Raw genomic sequence first — 20,225 nt, 5'->3', positions numbered from 1 at the left:
TCTTCCGTACTCCCTCCCCACTCCATGTGTTAAGCATCTCCCCTTCCCTACACCAGCCAAGGGAGATCTTGCCTCACCGATTTACTTCATTTCTTTGAAGGCGTGCATAAACGTGTCGATAAAGGCGACCCGGTTGATGTCGTGTATCTAGATTTTCAGAAAGCTTTTGACCAGATACCTCATGAGAGACTCCTGAGAAAATTAAAGAGTCATGGGATAGGAGGCAATGTGAATTGGTTATTGGACAGAAACCAGAGGGTAGGGTTAAATGGCCATTTTTGTTTTCAATGGAGGAGGCTGAATAGTGTCGCAGGGATCTGTACTGAGGCCTGTGCTATTTAACGCATTTATAAATGATCTGGAAATCCGAACGACGAGTGAGGTGATTAAATTTGCAGAGGACCTGAAACTATTCAAAGCTGTCAAAACGCATGCAGATTGTGGAAAATTTGAAGGAAGACCTTAGGAAACTGGAAGACTGGGCATCCAAATGGCAGATGAAATTTAATGTAGACAAATGCAAAGTGATGCACATTGGGAAGAATAATCCGAGTCATAGTTATCTGATGCTAGGGTCCACTTTAGGACTCAGCACTGAACAAAAAGACCCAGGTGTCACTGTAGACAATACACACTGAAATCTTCTGACCGGTGTGTGGTGGCGGCCAAAAAGCAAACAGGCTGCTAGGATTATTAGGGGAGGGATGCAAAGTAAGACCAAGAATATTACAATGCCTCTGTATCGCTCCATGGTGTGACCTCACCTTGAGTATTGCGGTCAATTCTGGTCGCAGTATCTCAAAAAGATATAGCAGAATTAGAAGAGCAACCAAAATGATAGAGGGGTTGGAACTGCTCCCATATGAGGAAAAGCTAAAGAGGTTAGGGCTCTTCAGCTTGGAAAACAGATGGCTGAGGGGAGATATGATTGAGGTCTGCAAAATCCTGAGTGGTGTGGAGCAGGTGGAGGTGAATCGATTTCTCACTTAGTCAAAAAGTACAAAGACCAGGGGACACTCAATGAAATTGCATGGAAATATTTTTAACTCAAAGAATAGTTAAGCTCTGGAACTTGTTGCTAGAGAATGTGGCAATTAATGGTGGTTAGCATATCTGGGTTTAAAAAAGGTTTGGACAAGTTCCTGGAAGAAAAGTCCATAGTCTGTTATTGAGATGGATATGGGGGAAGCCACTGCTTGTACTGGGATTGGTAGAATGGAATGGTGCTACTAATTGGGTTTCTGTCAGGTACTTGTGACCTCAGCTCGAAGCAGGATACTGGGCTATATGGACCATTGGTCTGATCCATTATAGCAATTCTTATGTTCTCCCCAAGTGTCCAGCATCTTTCTCCTTCCCTTCCCCTAAGATGTCCAGCATCTCTCTCATTCCCTTCTCCCCCCCAGGTGTGTAGAATCGTCCCCTCTTGCATAGGAGCCAACTTTTCAAAACTATTGGGGGTGCTAAGCCCAATGGAAATAACCCCTCCCTGGACACATACAAGGAATTTTCTCAATATTGGGAGTGCTCAAGCACCCACAGCACCCACAGAGTTGGCTCCAATGCCCTCTTCCCTTCCCCCTCCAAGGTGTTCAGCATCTACCCTTCTTCCCTTCCCCCTCCAAGGTGTCCAGCATCTCCCCCCTCTTCCCTTCCCCGTATAATGTGTCCAGTATCTCTCCCCTCTTCCCTTCCCTGTGCTTTGTGAGGGCGGTAGCATGGTGCCAGCATATTAAGTAAGGACAGGAATAAGAAAGCCCTTTAATAGCCACTTTGAACAGTGGACCATCCTAGAATGTGTGCTCAAGGTTTGCCATTTCCCACCACCTCCTATGTGCTGTAAGAAGGGATGGGATGCTGCAGGCCATGAGTGTGCATGTACATGCTGGGATGCTAAAAAGCTTGCTTCTGACCGAGGCTCTTAAAGGACTTCCCTGTTGCTGACAGTGTTGGGGCATGCTTCTTCCTTCTTCCAAGCTTCCTTAGGCAGGTACCTAGTCCACCTAGTGGTAGGGCTGGACCTACAGCCAGCCAGAGACAGAGGGCGCTGTAATGGAAAGTCCATATGGGATTATGAAGGTGAGCTGAGAAACAAGAAATATTGCCACTTTAAGATAGAGAAGGGAGGAGAAGATGCAGCTGGGAATTGTAGTTCAGGAGAAACAGGACCTGGATCCAATTAGAAGAAACTGGAGCTAGGAAGGGCTGTTGGGCTGAGATAAATTTTGGAAGGGTTAGGTGCCATTTACATGTTCTCTGGTTTTGGCTTTAGCTGCCACGGTTCACAACAGTGACATAAATACCACCTTAGCAGCCCCACAGTGTGAGGGTGACCCTTTCAAGAAGGGACCTGTGGAGGGGCATAATCGAACGAGGCGCCCAAGTTTTCCTGGGGCTGTCCTCGCAGGACGGCTCTGTGAAGGGGCGGGGAAACCCGTATTATCGAAACAAGATGGGCGTCCATCTTTCATTTCAATAATATGGTCGGGGACGCCCAAATCTCAACATTTTGGTCGTCCTTAGAGATGGTCGTCCCTGGTTTTCAGCGATAATGGAAACCAAGGACGCCCATCTCAGAAACTACCAAATGCAAGCCATTTGATCGTGGGAGGAGCCAGCATTTGTAGTGCACTGGTCCCCCTGACATGCCAGGACACCAACCAGGCTCCCTTACCTTGTGTGCTGAGCCCCCCAACCCCCCCCCAAACCCCACTCCCCACAACTGTACACCACTACCGTAGCCCTTACGGGTGAAGGGGGGCCCCCTACATGTGGGTACAGTGGGTTTCTGGTGGGTTTTGAAGGGCTCACATTTACCACCACATGTGTAACAGGTGGGAGGGGGGGATGGGCCTGGGTCCGCCTGCCTGAAGTGCACTGCACCCACTAAAACTGCTCCAGGGACCTGCATACTGCTGTCATGGAACTGGGTATGACATTTGAGGCTGGCAAAAAAAAAAAAATGTAAGTTTTTTTTTTAGGGTGGGAGGGAGTTGGTGACCACTGGGGGGAGTAAGGGGAGGTCATCCCCGATTCCCTACGGTGGTCATCTGGTCAGTTCGGGTACCCTTTTGAGGTTTGGTCGCAAGAAAAAATGGACCAAGTAAAGTCGGACAAGTGCTCGTCAGGGGCGCCCTTTTTTCCATTATTTTTATTACATTTGTACCCTGTGCTTTCCCACTCATGGCAGGCTCAATGCGGCTTACATGGGGCAATGGAGGGTTAAGTGACTTGCCCAGATTCACAAGGAGCTGCCTGTGCATGAAGTGGGAATTGAACTCAGTTCCCCAGGACTCTAACCACTAGGCCACTCAATGTGGCCACGCAGGCTTCTGTTTCTGTGAGTCAGACTCAAAGAAAGAGAAGCCTGCGCGGACGCGTTGCTGATCTGCAAGGGCAGGCTTCTACATGTAGAATCTCAAAGAGTAGCAACATTCCATGTAGAATCTCCAATAGTATCTATTTTATTTTTGTTACATTTGTACCCCGCGCTTTCCCACTCATGGCAGGCTCAATGCGGCTTACATGGGGCAATGGAGGGTTAAGTGACTTGCCCAGATTCACAAGGAGCTGCCTGTGCATGAAGTGGGAATTGAACTCAGTTCCCCAGGACTCTAACCACTAGGCCACTCAATGTGGCCACGCAGGCTTCTGTTTCTGTGAGTCAGACTCAAAGAAAGAGAAGCCTGCGCGGACGCGTTGCTGATCTGCAAGGGCAGGCTTCTACATGTAGAATCTCAAAGAGTAGCAACATTCCATGTAGAATCTCCAATAGTATCTATTTTATTTTTGTTACATTTGTACCCCGCGCTTTCCCACTCATGGCAGGCTCAATGCGGCTTACATGGGGCAATGGAGGGTTAAGTGACTTGCCCAGAGTCACAAGGAGCTGCCTGTGCCTGAAGTGGGAATTGAACTCAGTTCCCCAGGACCAAAGTCCACCACCCTAACCACTAGGCCCATCTCTTAATCACGCCCCTGTCCTGCCTTCGCTACGCTGCCGACACGCCCCCGGGATCTTTGGTCATCCCCGCGACGGAAAGCAGTTGAGGGCGCCCAAAATCGGCTTTCGATTATGCCGATTTGGGCGACCCTGAGAGAAGGACGCTCATCTCCCGATTTGTGTCGGAAGATGGGCGCCCTTCTCTTTCGAAAATAAGCCTGAAAGGGTTGCCAACTTGATCCAGATTCTCCCGACAGGGTTGATGCAGTCCTGGGCTTACCCTAATGCATGCAAGGACTTGTAGCCTTGCTTTTCTTAGGGGATCCAATGGGGGAAATCAGAACCACAAGTCCCTGCATGCAATGTGGTAAGCCCAGGACTGCATCAACCCTGTCAGGTGAATCTAAATGTAGTTGGCAACCCTAGGGATCGAGGCAGAGCACAGCATACACTGTACTCCCCTCTAATGGGGTTCTTGCACTGCTTCCTAGCCCCCTTAAGGATCTGAACGTGTATACCCTGGAGGAAAGGAGAGACTGGGGTGATATGATAGACATTCAAATATTTGAAAGGTATTAATCTACAAACGAACCTTTTCCAGAGACGGGAAGGTGGTAGACCTAGAGGACATGAATTGAGGTTGCATGGGGGCCAACTCAGGAATAATGTCGGGAAGTACTTTTTCACGGAGAGGGTGGTGGACATGTGGAACGCCCTCCCGCGGGAGGTGGTGGAGTTGAAAATGGTAACGGAATTCAAAAATGCATGGGATGAGCACAAAGGAATCCTGTATAGAAGGTGTGGAACCAATTAGATGTCAGCACCAGTAATTGGGAAGCAAAGCCAGTGTCGGGCAGACTTTTACAGTCTGTGCCCTGATCGTGGCTTGACAGGTTTGAATGGGTGGAAAGGGGCTTCGATGACAACTTCAGTAGTTGGAGAACAAGGACAGTGCTGGGCAGACTTCTATGGTCTGTGCCCTGAAAATGGTGGATACAAGTAAAGATAACTCTAAATGTCAAATTAGGGCTTGGATTATCATCAAATATCTATCAACGATAAAGTATACAAAGATATCCAATTACTATGTGTACGTGATGCATTGATTTAAACGAGGAAAAGCCTCAAATGCTAAGGAGAACTCCTTTGTTGGTGAACCAACTTAAGGGAGCCCCCTTTCATTCATCATAGGCTGAAAAACCTCTAAATATACAATTTCAAACTTGAACCTGATTGATCCATATCTTAAAGGTTCTAAGATGCACTTACCTCAACAGCCTTGTAGTCGTATTTCAGGTTCAAGTTTGAAATTGCGTATTTAGAGGTTTTTCAGCCTATGATGAATGAAAGGAGGCTCCCTTAAGGTGGTTTACCAACAAAGTTCTCCTTCGCATTTGATGGATACAAATCAAGGTCAAGTATAGACATAAAGTAGCACATATGAGTTTATCTTGTTGGGCAGACTGGATGGACCGTGCAGGTCTTTCTCTGCCATCATCTACTAGTGCCCACGTGTTAGGTCACCTAAAGATAGATGTCAATCTTCAATTTACCCCTAAGTGGTGGGGATAGGGGGTAGGGGGAAGGGTGGCCCATGGTTGGGGGAGGGGGATGTCTTCTGAAAAGTTGTGCTTGGGAACCCAGAATCTGAACTTTCCACCTCTGGTTCTCAATGTGTTTTTGCCAGCAGTGGCTCTCTGAATCTTTTGTCTCAAGGAGCTTGTCCAGCAAACATCTGCTGATATTCACCTGGAGTCTAGGAAGAAATATTTTGCCATTTCCTCATCCGTGACACACACCCTGAAGTATTCCTATGTGAAATGAATTCCACAGGCTGAAATGAGATGTATAAACCCTCCGTGAGTGCACTCGTCCCACATTCCCCTATGGCCCTGAGAGCAGTCCATTTCCAGAATGCAGATGTTATAACATCTGGCCTGTGCTGTTACATACAGCTCTTGTTCCGCTTCCCAGTAAACATACACAGGGAACAAGCTGTACTCTGACAGTCCAGCAAACAGAACTGAAATATCTGATTCTCTCCGGCTCGGATCAGCCCGTTATGCCAGACCAACCATCTTTTCTGTCTCCGTACTTCTGTTTTCCCTCAAGGGTTTCTTCTTCCTGCCGTGAACGATGAAAGGTGCGTTAGCATCTTCTTGCAAAGCTTAAATGAACACATTTAGGGGACTTTTTACTAAGGTGCACTGAAAAATGGACTGCGCTAGTGTAGTGCGTGTTTTGGGCGTGCGCAGATCTATTTTTCAGGGCGCCTGTAAAAAACAATGCCTTTTAAAAATGTTTGCCAAAAATGGACGGGCGGCAAAATTTAAAATTGGCGCGAGTCCATTTTGGGTCTGAGACCTTACCGCCAGCCATTGACTTAGCGGTAAGGTCTCTCGTGTTAACCGTGCGGTAATCACCTACGCACATCAAGTCAGAGTTACCGCCCGATTTTCGCCATACGCAATCTGCGCTGTGTACTATCTATCCTCTGGAGCGACGATTGTGCGCCGATTGCGCTGTGTACTATCTATCCTCTGGAGCGACGATCGTGCGCAGATTACGCTGTGTACTATCTATCCTCTGGAGCGACGATCGTGCGACGATTGTGCTGTGTACTATCTATCCTCTGGAGCGACGATCGTGCGCCGATTGCGCTGTGTACTATCTATCCTCTGGAGCGACGATCGAGCGGAGATTTTTTCTGTTGATGACCAATTTAGGAACATTTACTGGTTGACAGTTTCCTAGACTCCTGATGCAGGCCGGTTAGGCCGAAACACGAGTCATGTCGGGTCATTCTTATAGTTTCCAATAAAGACAATTTTGAACACCAGCTGTGAGAGGTTCCATCGCTCTACTGTTTTTCTATTTGGTGTCTCCCTTCCAGTGGAGCATTTTGCCTTCTGTTTTTGACAGTTTTGATTAAATATAGGTGCACCATTGCGAGTTTGCATAAGTATTCTAAGACCGCGTAGGTGCCCAGATGATGTCATAGAACTGGCACCCAGTGCATGCCACTAGGGTACATCAATTGAGGTGCTATGTTATACAATTGCCCCTTTAGGGCTTTATTCTATAATGGTTATGCTCCTAAATTTATAAGTATAATTTGTGCTCCTAAATTTACGCTCATAAATTTAGGAGCATAAATGCTTATGCATAGAATAGGCCCCAAATTAGCAACATAAATTTAGGAGCGTAGATTACACTCGTAATTTAGGAGCATAAATTTAAGAGTGTAAATTTAAGAGCGTAAATTTAGGAGCATAAATTTAAGAGTGTATATTTTAGCAGCGTAAATTTAGGAGCCTAGATTACACTCGTAATTTAGGAGCATAAATTTAAGAGTGTAAATTTTAGGAGAGTGAATTTAGGGGCATAGATTACACTCGTAATTTAGGAGCATAAATTTAAGAGTGTAAATTTTAGGAGCGTGAATTTAGGAGCATAGATTACGCTCGTAATTTAGGAGCATAAATTTAAGAGTGTAAATTTTAGCAGCATAAATTTAGGAGCATAGATTACACTCGTAATTTAGGAGCATAAATTTAAGAGTGTATATTTTAGCAGCGTAAATTTAGGAGCCTAGATTACACTCGTAATTTAGGAGCATAAATTTAAGAGTGTAAATTTTAGGAGAGTGAATTTAGGGGCATAGATTACACTCGTAATTTAGGAGCATAAATTTATGAGTGTAAATTTTAGGAGCGTGAATTTAGGAGCATAGATTACACTCATAATTTAGGAGTGTAAATTTAAGAGCGTAAAGTTAGGAGCATAACCTTTATAGAATAAGGCCCTTAGTGTGCTTGTCTATCAGGCAAAGTGGGTGACGGCATTTTCTACAATATTTGTTTTGATGCAATGCTTGTGCATTTCTATCCAATTGTGACTATGGTTTCACAGCTACTCACTGCTGTTTTCCGCACAGGATCCAAACCAGTAGGATGCCAATAACCAGGGCAACAGCACTTGAAGCTAGAAGGAAGGAAACAGAAGACAAACGTGACAAGATGCTTTCTCTTTACCATGCTGCTGTGAGTAGCATCCACCACTCTCCTGGTGACCTTGCGACCTTTCCTCTTCCCTACCTAGCCCGCTACTGTGTGTTGGGCTGGTTTCCACTGTGTGCGTCTTAGATACATGACAGGAGATAGATGTGCAATCTTCTGTCTACTTCCCTTGAAAGATTTGTCACCCGTGTATGGAGATTTTGTTCTCATGGATATTTCCTGTGCATATTCTACAAGCCCAGCTGGCTGTGAGTCCCCTGGACATGTTTGGAAAGCCCTGCCTTAGCTCCTTAAATCACTTTTTCCATGGCCTCTCTTTCTTGGTGATAATACTTCTTAGGTTATCAGATTTTTGGTGAGCAAATGTGAAATACTTGTTTTCCATGGTACCAGTAAGGAAGTAAGCAGCTCGCATTGGGAGACAGTGTCCAGGTGACTGCATAAGCACATTTGAAAGAATAAGAGAGAGCAGGACCCCTATGGGACTCCACATGGAAAAGTCCATTAATCTGAAACTTACTGTCCCATTTTCATCTTCTCAGAGAAAAAGGACACAAAACATATCACAGTTCCCCTAGTGCCCCCAGGCCAACAGGAAAGAGTGATATACAACGTTAATACAGAAACTAACCCCTCTTTTATCTACCATCAGGTGAAGGTGATTTAACACTACCAAAATGGTTTCTCCGCTGAAACCATGCCTGAAGCTAGATTGATTCCTGAAGCCAAATTACGTATTTGATTCTAAGTAGTCTTGAAGTTATGAGACCACTGACTCCATCAATGCGGCCAAGAAGGGGAGGTGGACAATTGGTTTCGTTAGGACACATAATTTTTAGTGTGATGGCCCCCTCTTTGTGGAATTCCCTCCCCTAACACCTTCTTCATTTAGAAAGTTTGTTTGATAGGTTTAAATCAGGATTGAAGGCCTTTCACTTTGCAGACATCTGGGTTTGAAATGTAGGGATCTGTCGTGTGGAACCCTTTTCTCTTTTATTTCCTCTCTAAGGATGTATAGTTCTTTTCTGCCTTTTCTTTTCTTTTTTTAAAATTTGAATTAACTTTTGTAAACCATCCTGAAAGGCTTCCTCATTGGGCGTGTATTAAGATTTTAATAAACTTGGAAACTTCTAGTTGTACCAGTAGCATAGCTAGGACTGAATGGACCTTGGGCAATGAGAGATGTGGGGAGAGACAGATGGGGCAATGCTGGATGGTGGGGATAAGGGAAAGAGACCGAGACAGAGAAGAGATACTGGATGGTGGAAGGGAAGGGAAGAGAGAGACAAGAGAGAGGATGCTAGCTGGCAGGGGGAAGAGAGAGATGAGAGGTGATGCTGGATGGTGGTGGAAGAGTGAGAGACCGAGAAGATGCTGGATGGGAGGGGTAGAGAGGAAAGATTAGTGGAAAAACTGGGGAATAAGAGAAAGGAGAATTGGAGGGAAAGAGATGGAAAACTGATGGAAGAGGTGAAGAAGACAGAAGGAGAGAAAAAAAGACATATGGACGGGAGACCCTTGGAAAGAGTTAAAAGAAGACAGGAAAGCAGTAACCAGAGACAATTAGAAAAATGGCCAGACAGCAAAAGTAGAAAAAAGAATTTTATTTTTAATTTAGGATGAAGTGACACGGGAGCCATGTTAATCCACTTTAAAGAGTTAATAAATATAAAGAAAAGAAAAATAAATTTTTTTGACTAGCTTTCAGAGACCAAAACCTAATTTTCTACGCCAGGTCAGTAAACATGGAAAACACATGTCACCTCCCATATCTCATTCTAATTTTAACAGTCTTTTTCAACTTCTCATCCCCAGCAATGTCTCTCTCAGGTTTCAAGCTTAGTCTGCAGAAGTGTCTCTCTTTCTCTCATCCATCTTTCCCCCTCCCCAACCAGTCTCCCTTTTCTTTCTCTTTCATCATGGGGAAGAAAAGAGGGGCATTAAAAAAGAGACAGACAGGCAGCTGGGTGGACAACAGTATAATAATTGTCTGTCCATGTTAACCTCAGACTCTACCAAAAACTCAGTTTTTCTGCCCTTGGTCAGGGTCTGAAGCCAGAGTGTAAGATACCCTTCATGAACTGAAGAGAAACCTAAACTCTCCCATACCTGCAGCAATAAACGTGACCCAGGGCACAAGATCAGAGGAAGGGGTCTTCAGTGAAGGGCTGGGTTTTTCAGGTCCTGGGAAAGACAGAAAGGTCACACTTTAGTTATAATACTATATAGCTTCTCAGCTCAGTTTTATCCTGTTTTACATTTGAATGTGACCTGGGGAGCTTCCTGGAGATCTTTTGCACCTCACCATTTTCCAGCACAAAAAAAGCGCCTCTTTTCCAGGCACGCTGAGCAAATGGATATGCGTGCGTCCAAAACAACGTGCCTACTCCAGTGCAGGCCACTTTTAGGCACCCCTTAGTAAAAGGTTAAATTAGGCTGCTTGGCAGTGCAGGCAGTGGGACTGAATATTGCTGGCACCCGCATAACCCCGGGCCCCTTTCCCAAACACCGCCCCCAGTACCACCCCTAACCTGCCCACTTTCTCTGAGGCTGGTTAGAGGCGATATTCAGCGGTTTAGTGCCGCTGAATATCGGGGGTTAGGTCACCCCAGGGGATTTTAGCGGGCAGAAGCCTCTCGTGTCCGCTTAAATTCCTGTGAACATCGGGGGGGGGGGGGGGGGGGCAGTTCTTCTGGCCTTTGTTCAGGGTCTGATGCCAGAGTGTAAGATACCCTTCTTAAAATTAAGAGAAACCTAAAATCATTTACAAAGAACCCTTCCCTCATACCTGCAGTAATAAACGTGACCCGAGGCACAAGATCAGATGAAGGGGTCTTCAGTGAAGGGCTGGGGTCTTCAGGTCCTGGGAAAGACAGAAAGGTCACACTTTAGTTATAATACGATATAGCTCCTCAGCTCAGTTTTATCCTGTTTTACATTTGAATGTGACCTGGGGAGCTTCCTGGAGATCTTTTGCACCTCACTAGTGAGCCCCTGGATAGAAAAGACCAATTAATAATGTCACCTTACCCTGATCATCCAATCCTGGATTTTGCCCCAGGACCTGGAGGAGATGTAATCTTGCTGTTCTTCTTTAACATAGCAACATGGTAGATGACAACGAAAAAAGACCTTTACACCTTATCCAGCTGCCCAACAAGATAAACTCTTTGCATAAGGTACGATGCAATACTACACATGTATAAGAAAATAAGAATAGCCCAGTATCTGCCTCCAACAGTGGCCAGTTCAGCTCACAAGTACCTGGCAGAAACCCAATTAGTAGCAACATTCCATGCTACCAACTCCAGGACAAGCAGTGGCTTCCCTCATGTCCATTTCAATAACAGACTATGGACTTTTCTTCCAGGAACTTGTCCAAACCTTTTTTTTTTTAACCCAGATACGCTAACCGCCAGGTACTTGTGACCTGGCTTGGCCACTGTTTGGAAAACAGGATACTGGAATAGATGGCCCATTGGTCTGACCCAGTATGGTAACTCTATTATGTTCTAAATTCTAGAATCCAAGGAAACGGCAAGGCAAACGATCCACAAACTCAAAGGTAAAAAAAAACAACGAAGCAGATCAGTGGTAAATGTAAACAAGCTTTATTAATAAAAACGCATATAGAGTATACTGCCCGACACAGGCTGCGTTGCACCCAGCAGGGCTGCGTCAGGGGCTACTCAGTGAACCTTACTGTAAATACTTTCTGACAAAAGTGTGTTCCAGTAACAATTAATGCTCAAGAAATAGAGGGAATAAATTCTCACAAGCTCAGAGTTCAGCCACTACTGAGACGCATAGGCGCAGACTCCGTGGGTGCTGTGGGTGCTCGAGCACCCCTAATATTTCACCCACCGGAAGTTCCCTTCGTCCCTTCTCCCTCCCTCCCTTCCAGGCCCCCTCCCTGCGAATTTGAAAAGTCATCATTGTATCTCGTCGGGGTTACTGCGGCAGCAGCGGTGAAAAGCGTGCAGGCTTGGCGCTTAGTTCAGTCTTCCCTTCTCTCTCTCTCAACTCTGGTCCCGGGAAGACTGAACTAAGCGCCAAGCCTGCACTCTTTTCACCGCTGCCGCCGCCGTAACCCCGATGAGGTAAGATGATGACTACTGCCTAGCTATCGCGTTCCCCGGGCGGTAATTCCATTTTTGACACACGCCCAAAACACGCAGTAGAAAATATTTTTGCTCTTTTCTACCACGTGGCGCATACCCAGCGATAATCGGCAGTTCGTGCGCGCTGGCCGCTTACCACCCGATTAGCGTGTGAGACCTGGTAGTTAAGGTCTCAGCCCGAAAATGGACGCGTGCTGGTTTTAATTTTGCTGCACGTCCATTTTCCAGCACAAAAAAGCGCCTCTTTTCCAGGCACGCTGAGCAAATGGATATGTGTGCGTCCAAAACAACGTGCCTACACCAGCGCAGGCCACTTTTAGGCACCCCTTAGTAAAAGGTTAAATTAGGCTGCTTGGCAGTGCAGGCGGTGGGACTGAATATTGCTGGCACCCGCATAACCCCGGGCCCCTTTCCCAAACACCGCCCCCAGTACCACCCCTAACCTGCCCACTTTCTCTGAGGCTGGTTAGAGGCGATATTCAGCGGTTTAGTGCCGCTGAATATCGGGGGTTAGGTCACTCCAGGGGATTTTAGCGGGCAGAAGCCTCTCATGCCCGCTTAAATTCCTGTGAACATTGGGGGGCCAGTTCTTCTGGCCTTTGTTCAGGGTCTGATGCCAGAGTGTAAGATACCCTTCTTAAAATTAAGAGAAACCTAAAATCATTTACAAAGAACCCTTCCCCCATACCTGCAGTAATCAACGTGACCCGTGGCACGAGATCAGGAGAGGGGGTCTTCGGTGAAGGGCTGGGGTCTTCAGGTCCTGGGAAAGAAAGAAAGATCACACTTTAGCTATAATACTATAACTACACTTGAGACTATTTAGACGGAGGAGATTGGGGCAACTAGAAGTCCCGAGAGTGAAAAGCACTAGTGAGCCGATGATGATCGGAAGCAAGCGCAGGTGCTGGAGGCTGTTAGCGCCATACTAGCACCTGTGTTTGCTACTGCCAGGGGCGTAGCCAGACCTCGGAGGGAGGGGGGGTTCAGAGCCCGAGGGAGGGGGGCACAGTTTACCCCGCCTCCCCCAGCCGCCGACCCCCCTCCTGCCGCCGATCCTCCCCCGTTGCTGCCGTTGCCAGGGGCCGTCGCTAGACGAAGTGTTCTTCAGCGCCGGTCTCCGGCGCCTTCGCTGATCTGTTTCTGACTCCTGACGTCCTGCACAGGGCTACATACAGGACGTGCACGCAGGACGTCAGGAGTCAGAAACAGATCAGCGAAGGCGCCAGAGACCGGTGCTGAAAAAGACTTTAGCTGGTGGGGGTTGGGGACCCCCGTCAGCAAAGGTACCTGGCGGCAGCGGGGGGGGGGGGGGGGAGGGGGGGTCAAAAGTAGAGGGGGTAGGGGCTAAATCTGTGGGGTCCCATGCTCCCGTGGCCCCACCTGGCTATGCCCCTGGCTACCGCCCCATGATCAGAGCCCCCAAGTGCGTGCAACAACGTGCTCGTGGGCTCTGAACGCAACTAGCATGCAAAACAGGGCTTTTAGCGCAAGTAGCATGCAAATGCATGCTAAACCTATTCAGCCTGAATGATCAGTGACCATGCCGCCAAAGATTGGCTTGCTGGCCACGGCAAACCCTAGGCCAGCTCAGAGCTGGCGTTAGGGTTTGCAGACCATTGAGGAAGAATGGTGAGCCCTGTCCAGCATTCAAATGCATGCTAGCTGGCCGTTCCCCCCAATGCAGCAGCACCCCCATAGGAACCCCGACCCAACCCCCTCCCCCAGCAACAGGGGGCTGGAGGTCCGGCGGAGCTCTCATCCACCCAACCCCCCCCCCCCGAACACAGGTTCAGGGAGGGCTGGAGATCTGGTGGGTCTTCAGCCCCTCCTAACCCCCCAGCATCTCCTCAGATGTCCCTGGTGGCCCAGTAGTAGACCGCAGGTCAATCCCCCCCCCCCCCCCACACACACACACCTGGTGGTTTAGCGGCCCTTCCCCACCCCTACCTTCAGTTGGAGGAGGGAGGTGGCCTCCTTCCTCTTCCATCAGCGCCGCCTCGAAAATGGCGGTGCCCAGCCCTGTCCAGTGCATCCTCTCCCACCCCCTTCTACTTGAGTTGCAATGGGGAAAAGCAAGCAAGTTCCGAAAGGTTGGCGACCTGGGTGAAATTCACCACTGATTCTGTAGCCCTTGTTATCCAGATGACTAGTGAGATAGGTCCATCTCTCCCATACTTACCACTATCCACACATTCTCTGCTTGGTTTTTCCCAGAGGGTCATTCCTTTCTCCTGGATACACCTGATGGTCCCTGAGCACTGGGGGCTTGATTTACATCCATGCTTACACACATAAAGCAGTTCCTGTCCTGGGGGATATTTTCCCGCGATTATATTTACTCTTGCATGCTTGATGGACTTACTCCCACAGTAATCTGTAACCAAAAAGTAACAGCAATTCTATTACAGTGACTGGCTTATCATTAATCAAGATGCTGTAGAATCCCTTTCACATAAGAACAGTGGTCCCCAGCAGGGGCGTAGCTAGGTGGGGGCATGGGCCCCCACAGATTTAGTCCTGGCCCCCTCTACTTTCGACCTGCCACCGCCGCAAGGTACCTTTGCTGGCGGGGGTCCCCAACCCCTGCAAGCCTTAATCTTCATCAACGCCGGTCTCCAGCTCATTCGCTAATTTGCGCGACTCACAGCACAGATCAGCGAATTCACCGGAGACCGGCGCTGAAGAAGACTATGGCTGGAGTTGGTTGGGGTCCCCGCCAGCAAAGGTATCTTGCTGCGGCAGGGGAGGGAGGGTCGAAAGTGGCGGATCGGGGTCGGCGACTGGGGGAGGTGGGCTAAAATGTGCCCCCCACCTTGGGCTCTGGACCCCCCTCCCGCCGAGGTCTGGCTACGCCCCTGGACTCCCCAGTGCTGTACTATTTACCCTACACCTAGTCAGATTATCAAGATCAATATACATGAAAGAAATTAGTGTATAATGAATCTCTACTGCACGCAAATAACACTCTTTTGTCTAGTAGACACAAGAGGATGCAGTACCATCAGTGGCCACAAAGTGTCAGTATCGCTTATCCATTTCAAAGGTGTTTATCTTTTGATCATGGTGGTACATTTATAAAGAAGGAAAAGATCCACGTCTTTTTTTTTGGGGGGGGGGGGGGGGCAGGGCAGAATAATGAGGAGATATTTTCCAATGAACTAAGGCAAAGAATCCTATGTTTTTGAAAAGTTTATTGATACCAACAAAAAAAACACAAGGTACTTTCACTCAACTACAAATGCTGGAGGCATAAAAAATATTCAAACTCAAAAGCAGACTCGACATGGCCGTGTTTCAGCGGTGATGCCTGTGTCAGGAGTCACTCAATCCAATATTGTTGTCACGCAAATATATTATAGTGAGCCTCTACTTATGGTCAAACCAGTTACGCAATAACCAGATGCGCCTGGATAGCATACAAGGGGGCATTTATGCGAGCAGGGCACGACGAGGCATTGGTGTCTCTCATAATTGCATGCATATTATAGAATAGTTACACAAAATACAGTCCTCAATTAAACTGAAATCTGCATTAGACAATCCACTATGAGGAATGGCTAAAGCGGCTAGGGCTCTTCAACTTGGAGAAAAGACAGCTGAGGGGAGATATGATAGAGATCTATAAAATAATGAGTGGAGTGGAATAGGTAGACATGAATTGTTTGTTTACTCTTTCTGAAAATACTAGGACTAGGGGGCACACAATGAAGCTACAAAGTAGTAAATTAAAAACGAATCAGAGAAAATATTTCTTCTCTCAATGTGTAATTAAACTCATTGCCAGAGAATGTAGTAAAAGCAGTTAGCTTAGCGGGCTTTAAAAAAGGTCTGGATGGCTTCCTAAAGGAAAAGTCCACAGACCATTATTAAAATGGACTTGGTGAAAATCCACTGCTTGTTTTTAGTATAAGCAGCATAAAAGGTATTGTACGTTTTTGGGGATCTTGCCAGGTATTTGTGACCTGGATCGGCCACGGTTGGAAACAGGATGCTGGGCTTGATGGACCTTCGGTCTGTCCCAGTATGGCATTACTTATGTACAAGGGTGATGAAAATGGTAGGGAGGACAGACCACCTTCTTTATGAAGAGAAGCTAAAGACATGAGAGCCTTTCAGTTTGAAGAAAAGGCAACCAAGAGGGGATATGATAGAAGTTTATAAAATTATGAGTGGGGTGGAATGGTTAAATTTATTTTATTTTAGTTACATTTGTACCCTGCGCTTTCCCACTCATGGCAGGCTCAATGCGGCTTACATGGGGCAGTGGAGGGTTAAGTGACTTGCCCAGAGTCACAAGGAGCTGCCTGTGCCTGAGGTGGGAATTGAACTCGGTTCCTCAGGACCAAAGTCCACCACCCTAACCACTAGGCCACTACTCCACTGTTGCTACTATTTGAGATTCTACATGGAATGTTGCTATTCCACTAGCAACATTCCATGTAGAAGTCGGCCCTTGCAGATCACCAATGTGGCCGCGCAGGCTTCTGCTTCTGTGAGTCTGACGTCCTGCACGTACGTGCAGGACGTCAGACTCACAGAAACAGAAGCCTGCGCAGCCTTCTACATGGAATGTTGCTAGAGGAATAGCAACATTCCATGTAGAATCTCCAATAGTAGCAACATTCCATGTAGAATCTCCAATAGTATCTATTTTATTTTTGTTACATTTGTACCTCCCCCCATGCTTTCCCACTCATGGCAGGCTCAATGCGGTTTACATGGGGCAATGGAGGGTTAAGTGACTTGCCCAGAGTCACAAGGAGCTGCCTGTGCCTGAAGTGGGAATCGAACTCAGTTCCCCAGGAACAAAGTCCACCACCCTAACCACTAGGCCAGTTGTTAAGACGTTTAAATAACACAAATAAAAAAATAAAAAAAAACAAGAGAATACTCTAAACAAAGCATACAAAGTTTTTTTTCCCATACTGTAATTAACAAATAGACTCTTTTGCTTGTTGATGTGGTCAAGGTGACCCACACAGCAGGGTTCAAAGGAGGCTTGGATAAGTTCCTGTAGGGAAGCCCATAAAAAAACTCTTAAGAGAGCCAATACTTATCCCTGGAAAGGACCTATAAGAAGTAAATTTATTATGTTTTGGTGTTTTTATTAAATTATGTTTTGATTTTGATTGGTTATGTACCGTTGGAGAAGGGATACAGGGCTGGTCTGTCTTGGTATGGTACATCTTATGTTCCTATGGACTGAGGCTAGGGTGGGTGGGTATATTTCAGAGGGCATCAGGGAGGGGTGGTGAAGAGAGAGAGCAAAGTGTAGGGGAACGAGGCAGAGGATGACTAGAACTGGGGACAGACACCGTCCTGCCCCCCCCCCCCCAGTCTTGATTCGTCCTTCTATCTTAACATCATCCTCCCCTGAAATTTCGAGTCTGTTAAAGTCATCATTGGAAGAGCGGCTAGAAATCCTGTATATTTACATATGTGGTGTTGCAATACACATACTACTTTGACCTCCGCTTGTGTTTGGGTAAGCTGAGACGTATGGAGATACCGTTGGTGATGAGGCAGAGCAAGGTTTGACTTTGAGTCTCAGGAATCCTCCTGTTTTAACGGACCACACTTCCTCCAGATAAACTTTACAGAAGCCTTTGCATAACATTTTTACCTGTGATGTTATATCTATTGCTGGTTTCTTCTTCTGCATTCTGTTTGTCTTCTGAAGTTGTTATGTTACCTGAAAAAAGAGAGAGAAGGATAGAATTTAACATTGGTACTTTGTGTAAGGCGAGTACAGTTAAAAGTGTGATTATTTCATAGCAAAAATAGCACATGAATGTATTGTGCATTTCAAAACAACTTCAGTGCTAAAATCAGTATTTTATCATCATGTCCACTTTCTGGTGATTTCTGGTGGCCTTTCTAAACCTCATTATCCTGGCTTGTGCAAATTCTAGTATGGAATATGCTACCAGTGAATGCCACGCCTCTTAATTCACCCTCATAAGGCAAGTCACCACCTCACACAATCGGTCTTCTCCAAAGACCTCTCCACTGCATGCTTTAACTCGAAAAGCTTCAGTTGCATCCCCTTGAGAGCTCCTCAACGGCCTAAGAGGCGTGGTGCGGGTAATGTCTTGGTTTTTCCCTCTGTTTTGATGGCAGGTGGCTCTGAGTGGCCTGTTGAGTGGAAGTGATGATTTTAATGCGGATAGGTCTGATCTCAACTGAGTCTATGACCTGTTGAGTGAAAGTGATGATTTTTACGTAAGTTTGATCTCAGTTGAGTTCTGTGTACAGCATAAAATGTATTGTACGTTTTGGGGATCTTGCCAGGTACTTGTGACCTGGATTGGCCACTGTTGGAAACAGGATGCTTGGCTTGATGGACCTGTATTGTACTTTTTGGGGATCTTGCCAGGTACTTGTGATCTGGGCTCGGTCTGTCCCAGTATGGCAATACTTATGAGTGACAGTGATAATTTTATGCTGGTAGGTTTGATCTCAGTTGAGCGAAAGTAATGATTTTATGCAGGGTAGGTTTGATTTCAATTGAGTCTATGGCCTGTTGAGGGACAGTGATAATTTTATGGGACAAGAAATTTCTAGTGCAACAATAGTTCCAAAAATATGGAAAGTATGGATAGTCAACTTGACCAAAATATAACTAAGTGACTCCCCAAAATTTTAACAGTACGCTCAAATTATAATCATATCAACATTTTATATTTCATTATTAATCTCTCTATATAAAAGGCAACACCAACGTTCTATGAAGCCTCCAGCCGGAAGTGTGAAGGGGGCGAGATATCCGGTTTCCCTATGAGTGTCTGCCCCGCCCTCTCTGTAACACAGTCAGTGAAGGAAAACAGCAGAGCACGAAATCAAATCAAATCGCTGGCTCTGTAACAGTGAAGGACTCAGAGGGGGGAGGGGAGAGAGGCCAGAGGGCAGGGACACACACACTCCCACATGCACACAGAAGAAAACATTGCTAGCCCCCGTTTCATTTGCATCAGAAACGGGGCTTTTTTACTAGTCTCTCTATATAAAAAGCAACACCAACGTTCTATGAAGCCTCCATCCGGAAGTGTGAAGGGGGCGAGATATCCGGTTTCCCTATGAGTGTCTGCCCCGCCCTCTCTGTAACACAGTCAGTGAAGGAAAACAGCAGAGCACGAAATCAAATCGCTGGCTCTGTAACAGTGAAGGACTCAGAGGGGGGAGGGGAGAGAGGCCAGAGGGCAGGGACACACACAGTCCCACATGCACACAGAAGAAAACATTGCTAGCCCCCGTTTCATTTGCATCAGAAACGGGGCTTTTTTACTAGTGATCTCATAATTATTAATCTTTTGCATTTCTTCAATGTCAACTTTTTCTTGCGGGAGGAATAAAACCTCAGAAAAGTCAAGCGTACCACAAAAGCAGTGCACCCATTCTTCTTTGGTAGCGATACGTGTGGGGAGATCAGGGGAGGGGGAATCAGGGCCCCCCCCCTCCTTAATTTCTGCCCTGGGCCCCACCATGTCTAAAACTGGCCCTGCTGGCTTCAGATTTATGAGATTCTTGACATACTACCTTTCTGTGGTACAATCAAAAGAGTTTGCAAATTGCAGTCAGACATTTTCTCTGTCCCTAGTGGCCTCACAATATAAGCTTTGTACTTGGGTGCAGTGGAGGGACAAGCTCAGGGTTACAAGCAGGGGCGTAGGCAGACCTGACATTTTGGGTGGGCCCAGAGTTAATCTGGGTGGGCCCTTCTCACCCCCACCCCTACCCCTGTACAAACATACAATATAGTATTTTTTTTAAATGACCCGACGTCTGCCCATTTCTCCCTGAACCCCCTCCCCTGGTCCTACCTCAGAGCCGTTGTCTGTAGCAATTCCTATGGACAACCTGCACCAGCCCCTGCAGGCTTCTCTCTACCAAATTCTCATCAAAAAAACAAGAAGTGACATCATTGAGGGCAGGACATGATAGAGAGAAGCCTGCAGGGCTGGCGCAGGATGCCACCGGCAGTCTCTGAGGTAGACTGGGAGGGGGGTAGAGAGACAGGCAGATGCCAGGCCACAAGTGGAGAAGAGGGCAAGAGAGTAATGAGGCGCTGCCACTGAAGACTTTTGGGGGCCTCATGGGCAGCTGACGGCCCACCCTTAGCTACGCCACTGGTCACAAGGA

General features: G+C 46.8%; 2 protein-coding genes across 2 annotated transcripts in view; one reads left to right on the top strand and one right to left on the bottom strand.

Annotated features, from left to right (window-relative positions):
• Positions 1–20,225, top strand: part of RBM17 (RNA binding motif protein 17) — a 241,413-nt gene that overhangs the window by 101,265 nt on the left and 119,923 nt on the right. The gene's annotated exons all lie outside the window — the stretch shown is intronic.
• LOC115478993 overlaps positions 6,004–20,225 on the bottom strand; it is a 33,781-nt gene continuing 19,559 nt past the window's right edge. Inside the window, exons 3-9 of the mRNA XM_030216696.1 lie at positions 17,710–17,778; positions 14,266–14,460; positions 12,772–12,846; positions 10,751–10,825; positions 10,072–10,146; positions 7,864–7,927; positions 6,004–6,067 (exon numbers count right to left, since the gene is read on the bottom strand). Of these exons, the coding sequence (XP_030072556.1) occupies positions 6,004–6,067; positions 7,864–7,927; positions 10,072–10,146; positions 10,751–10,825; positions 12,772–12,846; positions 14,266–14,460; positions 17,710–17,778 (617 nt within the window). The remainder of the gene's footprint in view (positions 6,068–7,863; positions 7,928–10,071; positions 10,147–10,750; positions 10,826–12,771; positions 12,847–14,265; positions 14,461–17,709; positions 17,779–20,225) is intronic.

Source organism: Microcaecilia unicolor, chromosome 10 (assembly GCF_901765095.1).
Source record: "Microcaecilia unicolor chromosome 10, aMicUni1.1, whole genome shotgun sequence".
Classification (NCBI taxonomy): Eukaryota; Metazoa; Chordata; class Amphibia; order Gymnophiona; family Siphonopidae; genus Microcaecilia; species Microcaecilia unicolor.
This window is presented reverse-complemented; position numbering and strand designations above follow the sequence as displayed.